The sequence below is a fragment of the Cucurbita moschata genome, unplaced genomic scaffold (genome assembly GCF_002738365.1).
Source record: "Cucurbita moschata cultivar Rifu unplaced genomic scaffold, Cmos_1.0 Cmo_Scf00017, whole genome shotgun sequence".
Taxonomy (NCBI): domain Eukaryota; kingdom Viridiplantae; phylum Streptophyta; class Magnoliopsida; order Cucurbitales; family Cucurbitaceae; genus Cucurbita; species Cucurbita moschata.
Window position 1 is genome coordinate 1,440,697 of NW_019268533.1, and position 23,527 is coordinate 1,464,223.

Sequence of the window (23,527 nt, forward strand, 5' to 3'; positions counted from 1 at the left end):
TTTTCATCATTGTAATTTTTTTTTTCACGACAATAATTTGTAGTACAATAATAAATATAAAAAGTAAGATTAATTCGAGTATAATTAAGTTGATAAAATGATAATTTAATTTTTCACTTACAATAATAAAACTATTAATTAGCTGTTCATTATATTTAAAAAAAAATTAAAACGTTTATTTTTTCTTAAATAATAAAATGTTTTAAAAAGAAATTAAATTGAAATTTACATAATTTCTAATTATATTTTTATTTCTCATATTATTAATAATAAAAAAAAAAAAGTGAAAAACCCAAAAAGTCCTTTACTACTCTCTCCTTCCTCGTCTTCCTCACACCAAATAGATCAATTTTTTTTCTTTCTTACAAACCCCTCTCCCCTTTCTCTCAGCTGGTTTTCCCATCTCTGTTTGCTGGTTTCCCTCCATTGTTGTTCTTCACTTCTACGCCCTCTCTTTCTCTCACTCTCTTTCAAGATTTATTTTGTGTTCTTTCTTCTTCTTCTTCCTGTATTTGGGGTTTCTTGGTCGTGAAGGATGAGTGGTGGTGGGTCTAGGGCTTCAATCCCCAGCAGTGTGAGGAAGACGATCGATAATATTAAGGAGATCACGGGCAATCACAGTGATGACGAGATTTATTCAATGCTTAAAGAATGTTCCATGGATCCCAATGAGACTGCTCAGAAGCTTCTTCTTCAGGGTACTTTTTTCTTTCTTTCTTTTTTTGCTTCTCTTAGTGTTTTCTCTCTTTCGGGTTTTTATTGGTTTGCTCTTTCAATCGTTGTGATCCAACCTCTGGTGTAGCCTTCTCTGTTTTGTGGGTTTTATGGAGTTTATCCACTTCTTGTTTGTGGGGTTCTTGGATTTCAGCTCCCGTTTCGTGCTCTAGTGGGATTTCGAGCTTACATTAATTTACTGTTGTGTTTTTTTTCTTCTTAATTTAATGGCTTAACTTCATTTGGATTAACGTATCTTCTCTTGGTTCTGATCCCTTTTGTTCTCTTAAAAGTGGAGCTTACTTTAGAGCCATTTTAACTTCTTCTTGTGCGGGATTTTTACGTTTATTAGTTTACAATCATTTCTAGAAGCTTTGGATTGTTTATGACAATGGATTGGGGATCTTCTTTTATTCCATTTCTCGCAGTCGTAATGGGTCCCTTCTGGTTGCTTTCATTTTGGGTCGTCTTCTTTTCTCTACTCTTCAATTTATTGGTTGATTTATCGGAAATCTGAGTTTTTTTCTAATAGTTGATACTAGGAACAAGGTTCATGCTTTTGTTGGGTCAATATTTGCGTACTGGACATATAGTAAAGTTTTTTTTTCATCAACGGATGATTTCTAGTGTTTTTTTCGCCGGAATATTAATCATTTATAGTGATGTTCATCATTTGTAAGGTACTCTTTTCAATGCGAGGAAGAACATTAACAAACTGCTAATTATGATTTAGAGATTCTAGAACCAGATGGAGGATTCTGGAATATTTAGAAGGCTGATTTTTATTGACAACCTTTTTTCCAGTTCATATTCTCAACTAGAGCATGTCACAATTTTGATCCTAAGAATAGTTAACGTTTTTCTTCCCGGCTGTTGTTGATTACTGATGTTTCTCTATATCTGCATGCCTGGTATTTGATGATTTTCTTATTTATCTTCATTTCATTTCAACGAGACGATTTTCTTTTGATGACTTTCTTGTTGATTACTGATGTTTCTTTTGTTAGTCCGTATGCATGTCTTGCATCTACTGATTGGCTTTCACTTTGGTATCTTTGTTTCTGAATTGCTGATTTTTTGGCTTGACATAAATTACTATAGAATAAGTTTTAGAGAAGCTGCTTGTTCTCTGGCCAGAAGTTTCTTGAATTTTATTTATTATGTTTCTCGTACTCTAAACTATTGATTTGAACTCGTTTTCTTATGTTAATTCTTCCCCCAATAATTATTTAAATAGATTTTAGTGGCTTAAAGAGGTTTTAATATTTTCTCCCTTGCTTCCCCTCATCCCTTCTTTTTCTTTTCTTTGTATTTTTTAAATGATACTAACAGTGTTGATGTCGTTCTTCAGATACTTTTCATGAAGTGAAGAGCAAACGAGAGAGGAGAAAAGAGGTAACACCTTTTACAGCAAGTTGATGCCCCCTGGTACCCACGTTTTATTTTGTAGATATCATCTCGTTTCTGGGAGCCTTGGAGTTATTTGAATCCCTTGGGCTCTTTTATTATTGTTATTATTGTCGTCTTCTCGGTGGAGGATTATTGATAAAGAGGCAGCATCATTTCATCATTCTTTGATCAAATCACTGTCTTGTTTTGTTTTGTTAATATGTTCATTCATCTCTGAGTCCATATTGTTTGAGGTTCTGTCTTATGCATTCTATTTTTTCTTTTGATGAGTTTTCTAACCTAAAACAACTATTTCTCTACCTCCCACCCAAAAAACTGTTATTGTAGAATGCAAACAATCGAGAGTCTGTAGAGTTGCGGTGGAAAACAGGCATGCAGGGAAGGGGTGGTAGAGGTGGTCGTATAAATTCTTCCCGTTATATTTCTCATGGTAAGCTGTTGGATCTTTGCTTCTGCTGCATTTTATATTATATATCATAAGCACCACAGCAATTTTTTTTTGTTTACTTGTGTTATGATGTACTTGAGATACCACAAACACCTGTTTAATTGCAGAAGCTCTTTCTTCATAGGGCATCAGTACTTTGTTCTTATGAATTCTCCCTATGTTTTTTGAATTTTCTTCTTCACTGATTGATTAGTTCATTCTGGTTATGTTAATTATATTATTCGTAAATTTCTACTTGTGATCAGATATTGGTGGTGGCCGGAACTCTGGACCTGGAAAAGAGAATGGAGTAAATCAAGCAATCGAGAAGGGTGGTTCTTTATCCAGGCCGACTTCTCAAGAGACAAAAAATAAAGAAAAAACACCAGTAACTAGGTGATTATGGTTTCAGTTTGTTTCTTAATTGTTTTAAGTTGATTCTCCTAAATTGCAATTTTTGTGCAACCTCGAGGATGAATATTTTTAACAAGTAGATGATAAGGGTGTCTTTTGCAGCTCTCCATCTGTTGTAAATGGCGCCACACGTGTTGCTGAAGTAACTTCATCTTTGGCAGACATAAGTGGGAAGGGGAGTGCATTGCCTCCTATAAATGCGAACAAGAACCCAAACCATGCATTTAGTACCAGGCCCTCAAGTGAGCAGCCCATACTGAACTCTGAAAACAGCTTAGTACCAATCACAGTGGCATCTTCATCATCGGCACTGAGCTCCTCGTCTTTGGATCCATCCAGTGAGGCACAGCTACGAGGTTCTGTGGATACCATTAAATGTGATGGGGGAAGCTCATTGCAACCTAATGAGCCAAGCACAGCTAATCTCGTGAAAAATAAATTAATTCCTGGTCAGCACAGGACTATTGGTTTCCATATTCTATGACTGATGGTATCTTTTAACTTACGGTTAAACTAATCCGTTTTGTTTGCGTTGGCTGAAACAGAGACTTCGGAGATTGGCAACTCTCTGGCCCAGGAAAATCAACCAATTAAATCTCCCAAAATTGAGAAGAGTCAACTCAGTGAGATTTTGCCACCTTCTGTGTCAATGCAGGGCAACTCCTCCGTTAGTTTACCTTCTAATCATAATAAACGTCCACAACAAGTAATTGGTCCTCATAAAGGTATGTAATTAGTTATGTATCGGTTCCTCTATATGCATGATTTAACTACTTCATGTGACAATGCTTGAAGTTAAAAATGTGGTTACAACTGTTAAGAATAAACAATAATCTTCAAGGAGTAGTAAATAAATTCCATTGGAAACACTCAAAAGAAGCATTGAAATGAGCTACGCTCCAACATCCTTTCAAGACTTAGCTAGTCCCTGAAAGTGAAGGCAATCATCGTCAAGGAAAGAAAGAACTAAGGACACGTCGATTATGTCCTGGTAATTTTTGTTTGGAGATAGAGTAACACCAAAACGTTTGGAAGATATTACCCCAGATGTTCCTTGGAAATTCACACCTCTGTAGTAATTACACAAAACACACCATTGAGGATCCTAAACTATCAATTCGTTCTTCCTCAGGACTTCAGCCTTCCCAATGCTGGATGAAGAAGGGGGTACAGATAATGTGTTCTCTCATTCATAGCAAAATATTCTTTGATCTCAATGTTCGATAACGATGAAAACTTAAAATCATTGTCTTGTATTACAATATAGTAGTTAGGAAATTCATATAATCTTTAATATCTCAACATCACGACCACTTGGTTGAAATTCTAGGCTTGTTTTGTCCACTTGATTTTATTATTTAATCTTTATCAAAAAGTTAACATGTACATAATTGTGACTTCTTGTACATGGTTACATCCATAACAGCTAGTTCTAATAAGGAATGGAAACCAAAGACTGCAAGTTCAGTTATCCAGCAATTGAGAACTGTCAGTGCGGCTGCTGCTGCATCTGAGGTTTCAGGTGTTGCCTTTAATAACACTGAACATTTAGAGCCTGCTTCGAGGATCCTTGATTCAGAAGATGCTACTTCAAAATTGCAGAAGAAATTGGAAGAGTTGCATGTATCAAAAAGTCAGCTTGTTATTCTTCCAAACCACATCCAGGTTCCTGATTCTGAACGATCGAAACTAAGCTTTGGAAGTTTTGGCATTGGTTTTGGAGTTTCTGCCATTGTTCCAAACGGTCTGGAGAGTGACCAGAGACATACACCCGTTTCTGAAGTTTCAGTGGATGCTGATGAAAATGTAGAGGAAGTAACTTCAAGGTTGGCAAATACAGATCTTAATTTGTTTTTAACTATGGCATTGGTTGGATATTTCACTTCTCATATTGAATCAATTTTGTTTGGGGAGGTTGGATGTGTGTTGAATAATTAACGAAGAATATAATGTCTCGTAGTAGAGATTAATTTTTTATGCACACAAATGATTAGAAATTGGTGTGACTGCCTTTTCTTTACAAAATTTACATGATTTCATTTCAGTTATCCTAATGCACAAAGAAGTACTGAAGAAGTAGATTCTCCTGATCGTCCACAATCTCCCTCGCATGTGCCCGAGAATTTATCACCCACTGGAGGAGAACTTCCATCAAGCACAATTCACGAGTACAATGACTTAAAGCAGGAGACAGTATTACCGTCTGGAGGCCATACAAACTCTGTTGCTCAAACTTCTTCAGGTTACAGCTTTGGTTTCATCTCCCCTGTAGTTGGGAGTCAGATTGCAGCAGTTGAAAACTCTGATTCTCAGGGCCGTGATGCTTCTCGTCTTCCCAACTTCGTTGTGAGCACTCAACATAATGCTTATTATATGCCAATCTTTTAAGTTTTGTATGGTTAACTTGTAACATTTTTAGTATTGATTTGGAGTGGCTATTTCGTCTTTTTGGTGTCTGTTCATTTCAATTAGTTTCACTGTCCTAAAAGGTTTATTGGAGATGTCATATTTGCTACTTTTCTTGTAGGTTCAACAACATTTTGACCCTTCAAGTTACTATAACCAGTTTTACCGATCAGGTGAGAATGACGGTCGACTTTCCCCCTTTCTTTCTCCTGGAGTTGCTGCTAAGTACAATGGCAATGTTGCACTGTTGTCTCCTTCAAGCTCTCAATCTCCTCAAGAGGTATCTACTCAGGATTTTTTTTATTATTATTCTTTTAGGTCTTCATTAAGATAAATGTTATGAGGGGTTAATTGTTACTATGGGGGCGACTATTGACTTCTTGAAGATCCAGTTGCCGTTAAATTATCAACTTTCTAGGGCGTTGTTGTTCTTTTTTGTTTGCTCGTCTTTTTTCTTACTATTTTAATTACAGCTGGAAAACTCTAAATTTTTACGCCCTTCTTCGATATGCCTAGTTTCATAAGCTGCTTGCTGTCTTAATCAATCATCTCGTCTTTAGGGAACTCTACCGGGATAAGAACCCCCACTATGTCTATCCTGTAGACGTTGGTGCTTAGTTCATCTTCTGTTCTCTTATACTAGATTGATGTAGTGATAATCTCTTGTTTTCTTATTTTGAGTTTAGTTTATTCTTCTTTGATGTGTAAAACAATGATCAATAAACTCGTACGTGTTTTGCTTTCATACTAAACAAGAGCCGCACTGGGAGCAGTGCAAATACCTTTACTTGTTTTTATGCTATTGTTTATTTGCTTGTAGGGTGTGGTTCTGACTACGGCTGGTCCAACAGCACTGTTAACTCAAGCAGCTGGGCTCATGCAAAGCTCTATAGCTGTGACTCAGCAGCCTGTCCCCGTCTTTCGACCTCCAACAGGGCTCCATATTTCTCATTATCCTCCCAACTACCTACCATATGGTCATTATTTCTCCCCCTTCTATGTTCCACCTCCTCCTATCCATCAATTTGTTGGCAATAATGCATTTCCTCAGCAACCTCAAGGAGGCAGTATCTATCCAGCTCCACCACCGGCATCTGCTGCAGTTAAATATTCAATTCCACAATACAAGATGGGAGCCAATCCTGGTAACTCATCTCACATTGGCGTGCCTAGTGGTTATGGTCCCTATGGCTCTTCAGCACCTGGTTATAGCCCAAGCACTGCTGCACCAGCTGGAAATACCACCGCTAATGAGGACCTTGGTGCATCGCAGTTCAAGGAAAATAATGTATACATCACTGGACCACAGGTTGGTGTTGCCCTTTGATTTTCATTCCCTTCAAATTAGCATCTTGTATTCTTTTAGTAGCAATTTAATGCATAAAAAATGAAACTTTTAGGGAAACGAAAGGAGAAGCAATATGTCACTGTTTGCATGTCTTTTGTTAAAAAATTTAGTAAACAACTGCTGATACCTGATGGGTAACTATTTTCTCAAGTACTAACAGATTCAAAGTGAACAAAGAACATCTTTTCTAATTATTTTATAATCGAAAAAAGTATCAAAGAAACTGTTTCAAGAATATATTGTAAGAAATATGAAGTGGCCTCACTAGCATTCTGTGTAATATCTTGAAGTTTTATGACAGACGAATAATTGAATCTCTGTCCTCTTCCTATGTAGAGCGAAGGTTCAGCAGTATGGATTGGCGCACCTGGAAGAGACTTATCGAGCTTGCCCACAAATTCATTCTACAACCTTCCACCACAAGGTCAACATGTGACCTTTACCCCAACACAGACAGGTCATGGCACATTTGCCAGCATCTATCACCCAGCACAAGCAGTAACTGCAGCATCAGTTCACCCTCTCCTGCAACAGTCACCGGCTGTGGCTGGAGGAGTTGATACGGTAGGACCAGGAGGAGGTAGCATTTATCAACAACCTCAACACTCACAGATCAATTGGCCAAGTAACTACTAGGTAACAACAACATATCAGAAGTTCTTTAAAAAAATTAATATTGGGATTTTTGGGAGAGCTCCCAGCAATTGTGGATCAGTAAAAAAGAACATGAGGGGAAGAGTTGGTATTGACTGGAGAATGTTTTAGAGAGAAGGAAAAGACTGATTCTACTGTTTGCTTGAAGTGAGTTACATGAAAGGTGCAGGCCACCTATAACAGATATTTACCATTTTAAGTTAGTTCATGTAGGCATGTGCAGTTGTTCTATTTCTTGCAGCTGGTGCTCTATGGAATATCTCTCTCTCAATTCTTCATTTGATAAGCTTTTCGAACTGAGAGAATTTGTAGTCGTCGAAGTGTTCGAGAATCGTTTTACATTCCTTCTTCTTTAATTTGGAGATCCTATAGGGGCTTTTGAAAGAGGTAAGATTATTCAGCTACCTTACCTGTAAAGTTATTTGATAGCAAGAAAAAAGTTGTATTCATGTAATCCAGAAAATGTGAATTGTTTTTGTTGACTCATTTATATTTTAATACTTTAGTTCTCATCTTTCTCGATTAAACACAGTTACTATGGGTTTCTGAACTCTTCATCCTATATAGACAAGGCTTCTTTGGATCAAAATGAAGCATTGACCATAGAATTCTTTATTAAGTTTTGGCAACTCTTTTAAGAAAAATGATGGATTTTGATGCCACTCATTGAGAAAGCAATCTTTGATGAATCTAGAGGTGGTCTCGGTTCTTTCTAGTATTCTCTTATAGTATACGTTCATTATTGTTCTCTTTAAACTTTTCCTTTTGGGGTTTCCTTTAAAGTTTTAATTTTAAAACGGGTATGTTAGGGAGAGATTTCCACACCCTTATAAAGAATGTTTCGTTCCACTCTCCAACTGATGTTGGATCTTACATTGAGCATCTCTAACGGTCTTAAGCCTCCAAAAGCTCAGAACTACATGGTGGTCTCGATCATGTAGTTCTCGAAATTGAAGCGTCTTCCCTTCAAAGTTTTAAAACACGTCTATTAGAAAAAAGTTTCCACACCTTTGTAAAAAATGTTTGTTCCCCTCTCCAACTAATATGGGATCTCACACTGAGCTGGAATTTAGCCTCCAAAAGCTTAAGACTATATGGCGGTCTCGGTCTCGGAATTAGAGCATTGAATCACAGGAACTTGGATCTTATTTCCAAGTGAGGTTGGATGTCCCAAGTCCCATTCACCAAATGCCATACATTATTTCACTTCTGTTCAGGTGATTATCTTTGCTCCTACTGGCCCCCATCTTTCATTTGTCATTATCTTGATGTCCCAAGAGGTAACTCTTCTTTAAGAAAAGGTCCCCTGTAGGGTCTGAATGGAAAACTTTTCTGTCTGTCAAAGAATCTTCCCCCTTCCCCCATAGTCGAAGAACGGTCGGCCATTGATATGTCGACTATAAGAAGCAGTGAAGATTGAAAGCTGAAAAAAGAAGCAAAAAAAGGATGCATGGTGATGGATGAGAGCAAAGTTTGAACCATGAACTTTTTACTTCAGAATTTATACCAATCATCACAATTATCAGTAATAGATAGCGTTCAAAATTGAATCCAGAAGCTATATCAGTTGTAGAGCAGCCAAGAAAGAGCATAAAAGTTCACCTCTAGAAGAGCAAAACTGCTAGATTAGCACTACAACCATCTGTATATGCCATTGCCACACTTTTGAAGGCATCTCAGCTCATAACCAAGGATGAGTAATTTATGTAACGTACGTTTTTTGAGCGATAATGACAAGTAAAAAGACCTGTGATCCGGTGAGCTTGGCTTAGAAATTTCGAGCTGCAAAAATCCTGTCGTCCTTTTATCTTCCAGTCCCTTTCCACTTTTTAACTGGAAAGAGGGTGACTTTTTTGCTAGAGTTGTTACTTCTGCCCTCTAATGGCTGTAACAAGGAGATAGGCGCTTGATTTTCACTTCTGCTCAACTTATCATCTGTGAAAGATTTCACCTCAAATGCACCTCTTGTGAATCCTCTTGCAACCTGAAGGATTTCAACTTCAAATTTGAGAATACTTTTAGGACTTTCAAATTTGAGAATACTTTTAGGACTTTGAGTGTAACGGCTCAAGCCCACCGCTTGCAGATGTTGTTCTCTTTGGGTTTTCCCTTTCGGGCTTCCCCTCAAGGTTTTAAAACCTTAAAGAGAAGAAGCATGTAAGGGAAAACCCAAAGAAGACAATATCTGCTAGCGGTGGGCTTGGGTTGTTACATTGTTACATTGATATAGTCTGAGAGAATCTTGTTTGGTCAAAAATATATTTTTGAAACATATGTACCTTCAAAATGATCCAAACTTTCAAGGAACTACTCAAGATTGCGAGTCGTGTCCTTTTGCCCAAAGTTAAGTAGTCACACATGTGATGGTCGACCCTTAAAATGAACTTCGGCCACGATTTTGGATTTTCGGGATCTGGTTTCTGCTTCATTGTTGCCTGCCCACAATGGAAAGAGACAGTGATGCAAAATGGCACAAACTAAGTCGACTTTCCCGAGATTTGGCAGATGGGAAATTGAAACCGGAGGCGATCGCCTGTTAATATTGTATGATGATCACTCAATGTAAAATGTATTTTACTTACAAGCTGTCGACAGATTTCCTGCTCGATTTTCGAAAACGAGGTTTCCAAAGCTTCGACTCTTCCAGTAGCATGACAGCATGCACACGGTTCACTGATCATAAACGTTACACTTGGCCGAACCTGTCCACCAAACACTACAACTTTAAGGTCTGAACAAAGAACTTAGTTCAGGGAAAGATAATGGGGAATAAAGGAGAATTTAGGATAGATACCCTCTTCCTTGTAATTTCCATGAGTCCATGCCTTGATAACTCAGAAACCTTCACCATTGACCTGTCTCTCTCAACCGCCTTCTTTATTTCTTCATACACTAATCTCTTATTTGCTGAAACAAAGGAATCCCATGTCATTAATTAGAAAGATAGACATAAGGTTGACTATTCTCCATGCCTCCAAGAGAATTGCAAGAAGGTTCAACAAGCCTCTCTCTCTCTTTTTGAGCACATAGTTACCGTGAAAGAGCAACACAGATAGTGTAACAGCTCAAACCCACCACTAGCAGATATTGTTCTCTTTGGGTTTTCCCTCAAAGTTTTTAAAACGCGTCTGCTAAGGAGAGGTTTCCACACCCTTATAAAGAATGTTTCGTTCTCCTCCCCAACCAATGTGGGATCTCACAATCCACCTCCCTTCAGAGCCCAACATGCACTCGTTCCCTTCTCAAATCGATATGGGACCCCCAATCCACCCACCTTCGGAGCCAGCGTCTTTGCTGGCACACCACCTCGTGTCCACCCCCTTCGGGGCTCAACCTCCTCACTAGCACATTGCCCAGTGTCTGGCTCCCACTGCTAGCAGATATTGTCCTCTTTGGGCTTTTCCTCAAGGTTTTTAAAACGCGACTACTAGGGAAAGGTTTCCACACCCTTATAAAGAATGTTTCGTTCTCCTCCCCAACCTACGTGGGGTCTCACAATCCACCTCCCTTCGGAGCCCAACGTCCTTGCAGGCACTCGCTCCCTTCTCCAATCGATGTGGGACCCCTAATCCACCCCCCTTCGAGGCCCAACATCCTTGCTGGCACACCCCCTCGTGTCCACCCCCTTCGGAGCTCAGCCTCCTCACTAGCACATCACCTAGTGTTTGGCTCTAATACCATTTCTAACCGTTCAAGCCCACTACTAGTAGATATTGTCCTCTTTGGGGTTTCCCTCATGGTTTTTAAAACGCGTCTACTAAGAAGAGATTTCCACACTCTTATAAAGAATGTTTCGTTCTCCTTCCCAACTTATGTGAGATCTCACATATAGGACTAGTTGATTGTATCAGGCTAGATCGTAGACAAGTGTTTCAGTTCATTTCATAATTCATGGCAGATTTTATGCCTTTATATAATCAACCTACAGAATCTAGATTTGCTTTTATATGCAAATAATTCTATGTTCCGCAAGTTGAAGTACATATCCGATCACTTTAATATGCAAAGTTACACAGGGAAAATGAACTTACATTCGTCTGCCATGTCAATGAAATCTACAACAATTATTCCACCAATATCTCTCAATCGTAATTCCCTTGCTATCTGAAAGCATTTGTTGCCAATCAGATATTTAATAATAACTACAAACAAAATATATATCAACCAAAAAACCCAGAGAGGCTATCATACATTACACTTAAATAGCTTAGCAAAATGCAAAGTTTAGGAAATTGGAAGAAAAAAGATATTCCAACAGAGTGCACTTTTATATGGTGGGCATGTGGAACTCGGCCGAAAACTACAGCCATGTGGAATACAGACATGATGTAACGTATCATGATCCGACGTACCTGTCTTGCAGCAGCAAGGTTGACCTCTAGAATAGCTTTCTCCTGCGAAGTCTCTTGACCGAACACCCCATGCCCTCCATTCACATCAATGGAAACTAGAGCCTCAGTTTGTTCAATTATTAGAGAACCTCCATTAGCAAGTGGAACCCTGTGAACAAGTAGAATTGGGTAATATAAAATGAACACCAGCAAAGATATTGCACTGGGTTGAATTCATTTTATATACGGGGGTAATGATGCTATTGATAATCAATAAATGATCAGACTACGTCTAACAGCCCAAGCCCACCACTAACAAATATTGTCCTCTTTGGGCTTTCCCTTTTGGAGTTACCCTCAAAGATTTTAAAACGTGTTTGTTAAGGGGAGGTTTCCACGCCCTTATAAAAAAATATTTCATTCTCCTCCCCAACTGATGTGGGATCTCACAATCCACCCACCTTTAGGACCCAACGTCATCGCTGGCACTCGTTCCTCTCTCTCTAATCGATATGGGATCTCACAATCCACCCACCTTAAGGGTAAGCCTGAAAGGAAAAGTCCAAAGAGGATAATATCTACTAGCGGTGGACTTGGACTGTTACACTACGACTCACATTCTCAACAGTTGGTGTCCTACAGGGAAGATAATCATCTTCCAGTTTCAAGGACCATTAATCAACATGGGCAGATGAATGGAGATGAAAATAGACAGGTTATTATTTAAAATGGAGGTCTTCTCTTTCTCCTGATACTTTGTTCATTATCTTCTTTTTATTTGGATAATCAAGGTCGTGGGAGCCGATCTCTAAGGATACTTCGCCCCACATAACACAAGCAAACCAGGTTCCAAAGATACAAGAGTTTTGAGTCATTAAGTTCATAATTTGATGGCTTGAAGCCAGACCATAGAAGGTATCTATTTGATCATATGGAACTGTAAGGCTCATCTTGAATTTTTTAAACTTGCATTAAAGATTCTGAGCATACTATTGAATTTAGGATAAGCAAGAGAGATTGACACAGGCTGCATGAGTAGTGATCGATTGCATAGATTAACTGGTTACATAAGCAAGGCTTACAAAACTCACCTTTTACTGAGCATACTATTGATTTCTTCTTCAATATTGAATTTATCGAAAAGAGGTATTCTTTCCTTAAATAACTCGACTCGATCACATAGATCCGGAGCAATTTCCTGAAGGTAATTAGTGACCTGGAAAAACAATGTACAACGGTTCGCACATTTAGGAACACGATGACAGCACAAAAAAACACATGTTGATAAATAAACATTCAGATGCAATCCATCTGCATAATTTATAATTAACAATAGCTGATCATGAAGTACAATCACTTTATTACGCGTGTTCATCGTCATGGGATAATTCGACATGGATTTATCTTATCTCATTTAATACTAAAAAAAAAAAAAAAAAAAAAATTGGAGACGTTGAGAAAGGGAAGAAATATTTCTAGTTCGAAAGAAGCAGACTTCTGACAAGTTCTGCAGTACTATCTTAGTGCACGTATACGCAACAAACTCCATTTTTTAAATACAACATCACCTAGTGCGGAAATCAAAACGTACCTCGTGATACGTCCTTGGAGAGTCGACTACCATCCTTTTAACCTGAAAATTAATTAAAAAAAAAAAAAAACAGGACAGGAATGTTGGTTGGTTGTTCAGCTATAATCCTGTAGTTTAAGTAATGGCACAACATAGACAAGAATGAATTATAATAAATCATAGAACCACCTTCTCATTAAAGTAATCTTGAACAACTGAAAGTGTTTGTCCCATAGCCCTATGGAGAATTACAGGAACTGCTCCCTCGACGCCTTCATCTGCAGCTAGAGCAGCTAATTTTGCATGTTCTGTTATAGTTTTCCATGTTGAAATCAGACCCTCCAAATCTTTTCGTAATTCTTCTAAAGAATGACCAGCAGCAACTGTTCTTACAGTCAAACCAAAACCTTGAGGCTGCAAGGTTTTAGCTATAACTCTTAAGCGCGTACGCTCGACACCAGAAATTTTCTTGGAGATGCCAATTCTACCACAACGAGTTAACAATATCTGCAAGCCAAGGAACTTGGTTCAGAGCACACCTAGAAAAATGTTTGATATGATGATGTTAAGAAATAGTTCATGCTTGAAGAACAAATCTTGAGGAACATACCCAAAATCGGCTTCTTAGCTGTGGGTAAGCAGTCAGTGTCGGACCTTTAGTCCCTAGCCCCTCTTTGACAACCTGCACTATTATTTTGGTGCCTTTCCGAACTTGGAACCATTTATTTTCAGCGGTTACTGTCTGCTTAGAATCCTTTTCATCTTGGAGAAGAGACGATTGAGAACCGTGGGAATAATTTGCAGTAGCTGAATAACTGTTGCTAGCATTGCTGTCTTGATGTACCTTATCATCTACGCAGTCTTCAAAGTCGGCATCTAGATCACCGTCATCATCTACAACGCTCCCATTCACATTTTCTCTAAGAACCTCTGAAACATCAAAGCCATCCTCAACTTCATTGTCCTCGTGGTCACCGACACCATCGGTTTTTGTATTAGTCAATATACTTTCATCTTGTGATGTTAGTTGTCCTTGTATGGAGCCATTGACCACTCGTTTATTTGTCCTTTGACGAAAAGGAGGGAAGATGAAAGGTTCTCTGTTTTGCTTAATGTCCATTAGAGAAGGTCTAGTGTTTCCAATATTTACAAATGCACCACCCATGTGAGGAACAAGTTTTGAGACAACCCCTAAATACACACTATCACACTGGACATTGCTTTTAACCGGTTCCAGTAGCAGCTCTACCAATTTTCCTTCCTCCAACACAGCAATCCGCTGCATGGTGCATATCGATGAATTAATCAGTATGACGGTCGAAATAGGGTCCAACGTTGTATCAACCCCAGCTGCAGGCAGCAGATTCGCTGCATCTTCCAATAGGTGATCTCGAGTTTCTAGTAGTGTTGTCTCTTCTTTTACAATAACATCATTTTTCAGCAGATCGGGTGCCAATTCCGACACATTCTTAGATGGATAAAAAAAGAGGGGTAGCTGAATTAACCACGGTTCCTCAATAGGTTGATGTCTATGGGATTCCGAGCTCTGACTTGTAGAATCCATCAGTTCCTCATGATCAGAGTATAATTTATCATATATCACGGTACCATTTAAATTTATGTTGGGCTCAATAGAATCACTCTCATTACATTCTTCTTCAGATACACATTCATCTGTCAAATCACTGGAAGCATTTAAGTGTTCAGAAGCATTTTAAGAGAGGAATTTGCTTGACGATGGAAATCAAAATGAGATATTACCTTCTGCTGGAAAAGATTTCGATGGCAGTTCCTCTATCCATGAATCCCATGTGAAAACTGAAGGGCGTGTGATAGCAAATCTCATCCACGAATCCCTCACCACGATTTGTTTATTATGTTCGACACTTTGAGGTAGGCATAGAGAGAACTCAGGTCCAGTTCTCCAGATGACAGATGAAGGCAATGATTCTTCCTTGATAAAATAATTGTACTTGAAATTTATGCCACGAGCTATCTGCCAAGAACGTAAAGAGGGGACTTTGAAATGAAACAAAATAATAGTGTAACATACAACACACCGCGGCTTTGGTCATCACCTTGACTTCAGCCTTCCATAAGTTTGAATGATCCACATGAGACATTTGTATCGCCATATTTGGTTCCCACGAGCCTAATGCGATAGGGTCCCCAGTTAGGTAAAGAAGTTGATCGGCTTCCAAATCAGCTTCAATAGTCCAAACTACTTTGCATACTCCTTCAGAAGCAATTGAGGGTTCATCAGCAATTCTAAGCAATAAGTAGTGACATGAAAGGAGAGCAAGAATATCATATTTATGAGAAGATATAGGAAGAGTACGTCCGCCTCATTGCATGGGGCACGGTCCACGGTCCTGAAGTGGTTAATTTCAAATTTGCAATATTAGCTAAATGACTATCAACAGCAACCTAATTATATCCCAATTGACAATAAGACTTGCAAGTTAATTTGAAACTTAGATGCATATTCAACTATATGTTCATTTTTCTGCTGTTGGAGCTCTACATATGAGGAAAACTTTCAAGCTTCAAAAAAGACAAAGACTAACTATAACAGCCCAACCCCACCGCTAGCAGATATTGTCCTCTTTAGGCTTGTCCTTTCGAGCTTTAGCAGTGGACTTGGGCTATTACAAATGGTATCAAAGCCGGACACCGGGCAATGTGCCAGCGAGGAGGCTGAGCCTCGAAGGGGAGGACACGAGGCGGTGTGTCAGCAAGGACACTGGACTCGAGGGGGGTGGATTGGGGGTCCCACATCGATTAGAGAAGGGAACGAATGCCAGTGAAAACGCTAGGCTCCGAAGGGGGTAGATTGTGAGATCCCACATCAGTTAGGGAGGAGAACAAAACATTCTTTATAAGGGTGTGGAAACCTCTCCCTAGCATACCCGTTTTAAAAACCTTGAGAGGAAGCCCGAAACGGAAAGCCTAAAGAGAACAATATCTGCTAGCGGTGTGTTTGGGCCATTATAATAACCGATAAGCACCAAGACGTCATTTTAAGAAATAGTCCTCAGCTGTAACACATGTTACATCGCAATCGGAGTATCAAACAAGACAAGAACTAGATAGAACTAAACTAAATCTGATATGAAACCTTTTTCAGTCATTAAGATATTAAGTGTCAGTCAAGAAACAACGTGATCAAAGGTATATGTCATCTTTAGTTCGTCATAAGAGCAGCAAATTTTGCACTAAGACTTTCAGAAATATACTCATATCCAAGCAAAAATTGATCATCAAATTAAAAATGAACAACTGCTTACCTTTTTGAGTCGACATTATAGGCGACCCTCCAACATAATGATTCTGCCCTGTGCAGAGACGAAATCTCATCTTTTCAACAGGCATGTGCCTGCAAATATACCTGCTTTCACATTGTAGGTTTTACAGAGGAATCATGCAAGAGAATGATCTGAATACATGTAAAGTATAATGGCTAGGAATTCATTATCGCAGGCCTTAAACTAGAAACTATCCATGAAAACCAGCCTGTTTCATGAAACACCCTTGAAGAACAATGAACCAATTAAGACCTCTCTTCTGGAATGACGTACAATAAAGATTAAAACAGCTATTGAACACAATAGAGATAACCCATTAACACCACACGAGAAAACTCGAACTCATACAGACCAAAAACCAAAATGCTGACCGATGTCGTGTTTGAAAAAGCAAGAAAAACCCTCAAAAAAACTCATACAGACAACGAAGAATGCGAGATGTTTTTCATGTTGGAAACTTACGTAGATAGCGATAGAAACTTGTCGGCGCATAGTTGCCAAGGGCCAGAGAGGCGCACGCGGCGGTGCAATACAAGATGGTTAGGCCACGAACAAGCTTCAGGAACAGCCATGAACAGAGGTTGATGATAGAGTTCAGAGGCACAGAGGTAGAGAAATGGAGAACCCATGAAGGGCTAGACAAAATTCCGTCATAGAGAGCGAATTTGAAAAAAGCGAAAAGCCTTGAGCTCTACTACTATGGATAACGAAGGGAAATACACGTGAGGACAGTCGTGAAAGAGGAGCGAGCCTGAGCCGATAGGATTTTCGCTTTTGTCGCTCACTTGGCGCCTTCTTTGGCACGAGTAACAAGGGTTGTACACGAGTCTAGAGTTTTATCCTCCATGCTAGATGAACCTAAAAACCAATTACCATCGCGATTTGGGATAAAGGGCAATGGTAAAACAACGAAGTTTAGGCAAAATCTCCCTCTATTTTCTGTAAAAAGATATGGGTTTGAACAATTTATGCTCTTCAGTTCCTGTTCATCGTCAAAACAAAAGAACAGTCAATCTTTCCTCAGTTTTCTGCCAAATTCATCTTAAAGCATGGGTTTTTACTGTATGTTTTCCTTCTAAGACCAGTGAAAACAAAAGCTTATCTTCAACAATTGACCTTTTGAAGAAATACATACCAATATCTCCCTGTGGCTCGGGCAATAGGTCATTTATCATTACAGCAGCAAAGTTCAAATAGAGAGCTTGAATGTCACGGCAAAAACCAGTGTTAATCGTTTTTGAGATGTTCTTTAGATGCATTTATCAAGAACAGAAATTTCTGTCCTCTAGTTTTTCCCTTTCGAACTTACACTCAAGATTTTAAAACGTGTCTTTCACACGCTTATAGTTCTGTTCCTTTCTCCAACCAATGTGGGATCTCACAATTCACCCTAAATTCATCACCTTAGGGGCCAGCATCCTTATTGGCACACTGCTCGGTATCTTTGATACTCTTTGTAGCTCGGTATCTTTGATACTCTTTGTAGCTCGGTATCTCTGATACTCTTTGTAACAGCCCAATCACATCGATATTGTCTTCTTTGGACTTTCCCTTCCGAACTTTCCTTCAAGATTTTACAATGTATCTACTAGGGAGAGGTTTCCACACCCTTATAAACTAGTTATTGTGTGCCAATCATCTGTTAGTACCTCCACACCCTTATAAACTGGTTACTGCATGCCAATCATCTGTTAGTACCGGACGACCAACGAGCACAAAATTACAAAAGAACAAGCAGCAGCTGACAGAAGAACAACTAAACAAGAACACAAAGCCAAACCGAAAAGTTTTTTCTTTTTTCCAACTCCTCTATCGGATATTCATTTGATCTTCAGAACTGATACCTCTTGAATTTGAAACACTTCACTTTTTTCCAACACTTAACTGATACCTCTTGAATTACTTTACTTTACATGGAAGAATAAAGGAAGAAGACTTGTTGGTAACTGGCAGCTAGAAAGAAGCACATGATCTTCAGAATCATGGTGGACTTCCCATGGTGGCCAAAAGAAGGTTGGAAAATAATCGAAGCTCATGGATGGAGCTGCTTGATTTTGATCAAACAGCTCTAATTACAGTTTTACAAAGCTTAACGATTGTTTACACAATGCAAAGAGGGAGCATAAGGTGGAGGTATCAATCTTAGTTACCCACCAAGATTTGAACAATCGCCAGCATCAATGAACACAATAATTCTAAGAAATGGCTGCTCATGCTGCCAATCCCAATATCCAACAAACAGGACTTGAAAAACTTTTTGCATACTCATTCAATTCCATATACAAAGACAGTGAAGAAACAGTGCATTAACTCAAAGCTAAAGGCACAAGCCAGAAGCAAAACTTCATAAACATATATTTACAGTGACAAAACTTTGGTCTCTAAGACCAGTAAGACACACCAAACTTAAAATATCATACTCAAAGAAGGTAGGAAACGCGTTCAAGAGTATGCTGTACATGAGTTTCCCCTAACTAGATTCTAGCACACTAAACGCTCACCAAAAGCACGATTTCTCTTCTTCTGACATTAGAGGAGTTCTGCAAAGAGGACATGTGATGTTCCAGTAATCCAGCCACTTCTCCAAGCATTCTGTGTGAAAAAGATGGCCACAAGATAAGTGATTTATCTCTGATTCAGGTTCAAATTGAGTTAAACAGACCGAGCAGTCGTGTTCGAGACGTTCGGAGCCCTGTACTTTATCAAACCTAATACTTGGATATCTGTTCCGAAACATCTCGAGGTAACTCCAAGAGGAGCCAAAGTTGGAATCTCCCAACTCTGAGGAGTTTTCAAAGGAATCTGTAGATGGGACTAAGGATGATGGCGATGAGAAACGGATTCCTAAAATGTGAAGGATCAAACGAACAATGCATCTGAAGATGGAAATGGATAGTGCAGCGTTTATGAGAATTGCGTTTAGGACACCTTCAGATGGAGCTGGAAGACTGGAGAGGCCCATCGTGGTTGAAGTGAACTTTTCAAGCTCAGTCAGTACAAGCGGAGAAAAACTAGCAGGCTAATCGGAAATACACAATGATTAAGAGGTTGCAAGCAAGCCTTTCTTCATATCAGACCTGAAACAAGTTACCAAATAACTAAGAACCTTTCACTACCACGTAATGAAGAACAAATTTCAGGAATAAATCATCGGGAATGAAAAAGAACTATGCAACTGATTAATGAAAATTCAACAACCAAAATATGAACTTGACGAAGAAATAGAGATCCCTAAAGGCAGAATCTGAAGGAAAACAGAAGAGGATTCGTTTTGTTCCATTAAATCATATGAAATTACATGAATCATGATCCACAGGTCGACAGCTACCATTCAAGAACGGATTTCTGTAACAATAAACCCTACAGCTGAAGTTCCAATTTCAAAATCTTCACAGTTATAGTGATAATGAACGACATGGACAAATTTCAACAATCTAAAAAATCCAAGAACAAAAATCTTCATAACATTCCACAAAACACTCGTAAGGAATTCAAAACACCCCAATTCTAGTGAAAATGGAAACACTCCATCATCATCATCAACCTGAATAACAGACAATAATCCACCGAAGGCAAAAGTTCACAATCGACCAATGAAATGAGCAGAAATGAAGAATCTGAAATGGCCATAAAATCGATTCCGCCTTTACCAAATTCAGAACCCACCTAACAAAACACATTAATGGAAAGTGAACATTTCTTCAGAAAGAAACGAAGCACGAAAAAGGAGCGACCAGAAACTTACTTCAATGCCTTCGATCTTCGAGAACGAACGGAAACAGAGAAGGTACGATCGAAAACGGTAGCAAAAAGAAGAAGAACAGAGAGAAATCGTGGAACTGTTTGAGATAGTAAAAAAATGATGATCAGTTCATCTTGATTCGACTGATTCAGTGTTCTTCGGCCATCTATATAGGCGATCGGAGGAACCTCGTCTCTCTAACTCACGTGCCTCCACCATTTTTTAATTACAAGAATAAATAAAAATTCTAAAGTATTAAATTATATATATATATATATATATATATATATATATATATATATCTATCTATCTATCTGTTGAGAATTATTAGGAGTGAGTCTCGCATTAGTTAATCTAATGGAAGATTAGGTTTATAAGTGAGCAATACTATCTTCATTGCTATGAGGTCAGAAGCATAGAGCATGAGAGCTTATTATACAATTTTAACAATATAAACCGTAAAAAAAACCATATTTTTAAAATATAGTACTAATAATTTACGTCCAATTTATTGACACTAAGACAGACAAGAAACATATTTTTTGTCATCATCTCTGGTTTTTACCCATTTGTTCTCGTATAGTATATAAATAAACTCTGATGCTAAGACAGACAAGAAACATATTTTTCGTCATCATCTCTAGTTTTTACCCATTTTTTTTCTCGTATAATATATAAATAAACTCTAATATATCTCTAATTTTCCTAAAAATGTCGTATTTATCCATCAGCTAAATTTATATGAGGTAAATACATCATTTAATTTTAAATATTATATTATTTTTCTGATGATATTTTAAAATTCTTATTTTTTTTAAATAATTTATTTTGTGGATAAATAATTTATGATAGAATGATAAGTAAGACGGAGGGTGAGGATGAGAATAAGGAAGTCATATGCGTCACGAGAATAACTAACGATATATTTTATATAATTACGTTAAAATATTTTTATAAAATCCTATCTCCACAATATGTTACGAAATTAAACGGATAATTTGAAGGTAAAATAATAATAATAATAAATTTCCCATGTATATTACAATTTAGCAAAAAAATATCTAATTCAACCTTAATTTTTCTTTGAAAAAAAAACATAAAAATCAACTCAATCATGGCCGTTGAACTTATCTAATCCGACACGTGTTTCTTACGATTTGCCAGAAGTCCAGGCCCACGGCCACACGAAACCGGCACGGTCTGAATGTGGCGGCTCCACGCGGACTACGTGTACATTTCGCAACACGTGTTTCTCCACAATACGGCCACGTGAATTCCCGCGTAATTATTCTTAACCCCACAATTAACAGCGTTAACAACACTGGGTGTCTAATCTCCACGTGTCGTTCTCTGATTATGCCGTCATCGGATATCGTGGTCCCCCAGCAAAGCTCACCTTAGAATGCTGGACAGGTGGCAAGCACATTTAAAAATGTCCCCAATGGTATGAAGTTAATGTGTGACGTAGACATTATTTTGAATGTTTATGTCATTTTTTTAATAGTTTTTTTTCCTATGATAATTAAATGGATTTTTTTCGTAAGTTTCTCGGGTTGACTCACTCCAAATCAGTTCTATTCCAATTCTGGTGAACGAGTAAAGACGATATAACAAGATAACTAGAGAATCCCGATGAAAAGATACAATGTGACGGTACGAGATTTTAGTCTCTGATATCAAGAAAACGAGTAAATATCAATTATTATTGAGTTATGCTTACATCGAGACCAATGCGGAAAGAGTTAATGAAACAAATTAACAAACTATTTTTTTGGTGTGCCGAAATTACGAGAAGTTCGTGAAGCGAAATAATAGTTATTTTGTCAAATTGACGAGACTAACTTGACATATCATTGTCTAGGTAGCGCCCCACGTTAGGGTTCCGTGTCATCCAAACAAATACACCATTTATTGCTAAATGAACAGTAGTGGCCGCCTCTCGGACACTTTAAGTTGATAGCTTACTAATGTAATTTTTTAGTACGTTAAAAGAAGAGATCAATGTCGCTATTTATTGTTTGTCCAATTTTTTCATTTGAAATATTTATGATATTATAAAATTACCGTAAGAAGTCTTGTTCAACGCATTTAGACCCAACCCACAATATAATATCTCACGGGTCCTATAGTATGTCACTGTCACCGTCTAAATATTTTTCAATTAAAATTATATATATATATATATATATTGTGTTAAATTAGCTTGAAAGTGTAATATTTCACTATATTGTAAATTAATTTATAATAAATTATTAAATTATCTATTAAATATTGTATTAAATTCTATAAATCATAAAAACATATAAGACGTGCTAAATTATTAATAGATAATTCTGGATAATTTAAAAAATGAATAATTCTAAAATTAAGATTTCCTTAATAACAAAAATAAAAAATAAAAAAATAAAGTGAAAGTAGATAATTCTAACGGATAATTATTTGTATAAATATGGAAAATATTGAGAATTATAGGGATAAAAATGGAAAATGACATAATAGTGTCGAAATCAAGTCAACGTCAATTTGGCTAAAATAATATTAAAATAATAATATTAAGATGAGGACAAGTTGGGCCAGTTGGAAGAACGGCCCAAAAACATCCATTGAACCATGCGTTGGGAAAGGCCCAAACGCAGCAGCCTTGGGGAAGTGGAATCACGTGGGTTTCACGTGTTACGTTTTTTGTCGTTTTTCGTTTTCATAACAGGCGGCGTTTCGCAAATTGTTCCTTTCTATTAATTGTTTCGACAACGATTGCCTTAATTTCGTTTTCCTTGTCTTGTTTTGTTTTTTGTTTTTTTTTTTCACGCAATTTAATTTTTTTTTTTTAAATACGTGAACAAGTTGAAGACTCCGACATTTTAATTTTAACCCGTTAAATTATATTTACGAACGGTGGTTGTAGGAAGCTCTCGCTACTGAATTTCTATAATATTTAATTAATATTATGGGTCATAATCCGTATGCCCCAACCAAAAAGGTCGCAGGTCGAATTCTCACATCCACTGAATTATTATTATTTTTAATTTAATAATTGCTTGAGTAATAATCAAACCATTAAAATTTAAATGATAATTGATATATTATCCATTAAACTATGCTCGTAACATTATCATTATTACTTTAAGACCGATTGAATTCATTAAAATATATATATATATATATATATATATATATATATATATATATATATATATATATAATTG

The 23,527-nt window shown here is 37.6% G+C and overlaps 3 protein-coding genes across 6 annotated transcripts; 1 reads left to right on the forward strand and 2 right to left on the reverse strand.

Annotated features, from left to right (window-relative positions):
* The first annotated feature begins 323 nt into the window (after nt 1-323).
* Nucleotides 324-7,887, forward strand: LOC111455312 (GBF-interacting protein 1-like). Its single transcript, XM_023096927.1, has 11 exons — nt 324-698; nt 2,066-2,109; nt 2,452-2,554; nt 2,818-2,947; nt 3,068-3,414; nt 3,511-3,690; nt 4,392-4,791; nt 5,011-5,311; nt 5,493-5,651; nt 6,192-6,680; nt 7,056-7,887. The coding sequence occupies exons 1-11, from the start codon at nt 536-538 to the stop codon at nt 7,353-7,355; spliced, it is 2,616 nt and encodes an 871-aa protein (XP_022952695.1). The 5' UTR covers nt 324-535; the 3' UTR covers nt 7,356-7,887.
* A 945-nt stretch (nt 7,888-8,832) lies between these two features.
* LOC111455309 (ribonuclease E/G-like protein, chloroplastic) lies at nt 8,833-17,564 on the reverse strand. 2 transcript variants are annotated; one of them, XM_023096918.1, is made up of 14 exons: nt 17,042-17,564; nt 16,562-16,662; nt 15,353-15,510; nt 15,036-15,270; nt 13,885-14,948; nt 13,464-13,781; nt 13,296-13,337; nt 12,796-12,920; nt 11,726-11,873; nt 11,405-11,477; nt 10,168-10,280; nt 9,956-10,075; nt 9,653-9,808; nt 8,833-9,357 (listed from the first exon to the last, which is right to left on the reverse strand). In XM_023096918.1, the coding sequence occupies exons 1-14, from the start codon at nt 17,206-17,208 to the stop codon at nt 9,178-9,180; spliced, it is 3,000 nt and encodes a 999-aa protein (XP_022952686.1). In that variant the 5' UTR covers nt 17,209-17,564; the 3' UTR covers nt 8,833-9,177. The 2 variants fall into 2 exon arrangements, with proteins under 2 accessions (XP_022952686.1, XP_022952687.1); XM_023096919.1 differs by lacking the exons at nt 15,353-15,510; nt 16,562-16,662; nt 17,042-17,564 and having other exon boundaries at nt 13,885-14,959; nt 15,036-15,152.
* Nucleotides 17,565-18,824: 1,260 nt separating this feature from the next.
* On the reverse strand, nt 18,825-20,529 carry LOC111455329 (probable E3 ubiquitin-protein ligase XERICO). 3 transcript variants are annotated; one of them, XM_023096950.1, is made up of 3 exons: nt 20,325-20,529; nt 20,124-20,245; nt 18,825-19,656 (listed from the first exon to the last, which is right to left on the reverse strand). In XM_023096950.1, exon 3 carries the CDS (start codon nt 19,539-19,541, stop codon nt 19,077-19,079), a length of 465 nt encoding a protein of 154 aa, XP_022952718.1. In that variant the 5' UTR covers nt 19,542-19,656; nt 20,124-20,245; nt 20,325-20,529; the 3' UTR covers nt 18,825-19,076. The 3 variants fall into 3 exon arrangements, with proteins under 3 accessions (XP_022952718.1, XP_022952716.1, XP_022952717.1); XM_023096948.1 differs by lacking the exon at nt 20,124-20,245 and having other exon boundaries at nt 20,325-20,522; XM_023096949.1 differs by lacking the exon at nt 20,325-20,529 and having other exon boundaries at nt 20,124-20,318.
* Between the last annotated feature and the right edge of the window lie 2,998 nt (nt 20,530-23,527).

Excerpts from the sequence above, each read along its gene's own strand:
- LOC111455329 (XM_023096950.1), bottom strand. The coding sequence starts at position 19,541 with ATGGGCCTCTCCAGTCTTCCAGCTCCATCTGAAGGTGTCCTAAACGCA.
- LOC111455309 (XM_023096918.1), bottom strand. The coding sequence starts at position 17,208 with ATGGGTTCTCCATTTCTCTACCTCTGTGCCTCTGAACTCTATCATCAA. Across the intron at positions 10,281-11,404 it reads CATTGACATGGCAGACGAAT|CAAATAAGAGATTAGTGTAT; the intron begins GTAAGTTCATTT and ends CCTTTGTTTCAG. Across the intron at positions 9,358-9,652 it reads AAGTTTGGATCATTTTGAAG|GTTGCAAGAGGATTCACAAG; the intron begins GTACATATGTTT and ends GAAATCCTTCAG.
- LOC111455312 (XM_023096927.1), top strand. The coding sequence starts at position 536 with ATGAGTGGTGGTGGGTCTAGGGCTTCAATCCCCAGCAGTGTGAGGAAG. Across the intron at positions 2,555-2,817 it reads TTCCCGTTATATTTCTCATG|ATATTGGTGGTGGCCGGAAC; the intron begins GTAAGCTGTTGG and ends ACTTGTGATCAG. Across the intron at positions 5,312-5,492 it reads CTCGTCTTCCCAACTTCGTT|GTTCAACAACATTTTGACCC; the intron begins GTGAGCACTCAA and ends CTTTTCTTGTAG.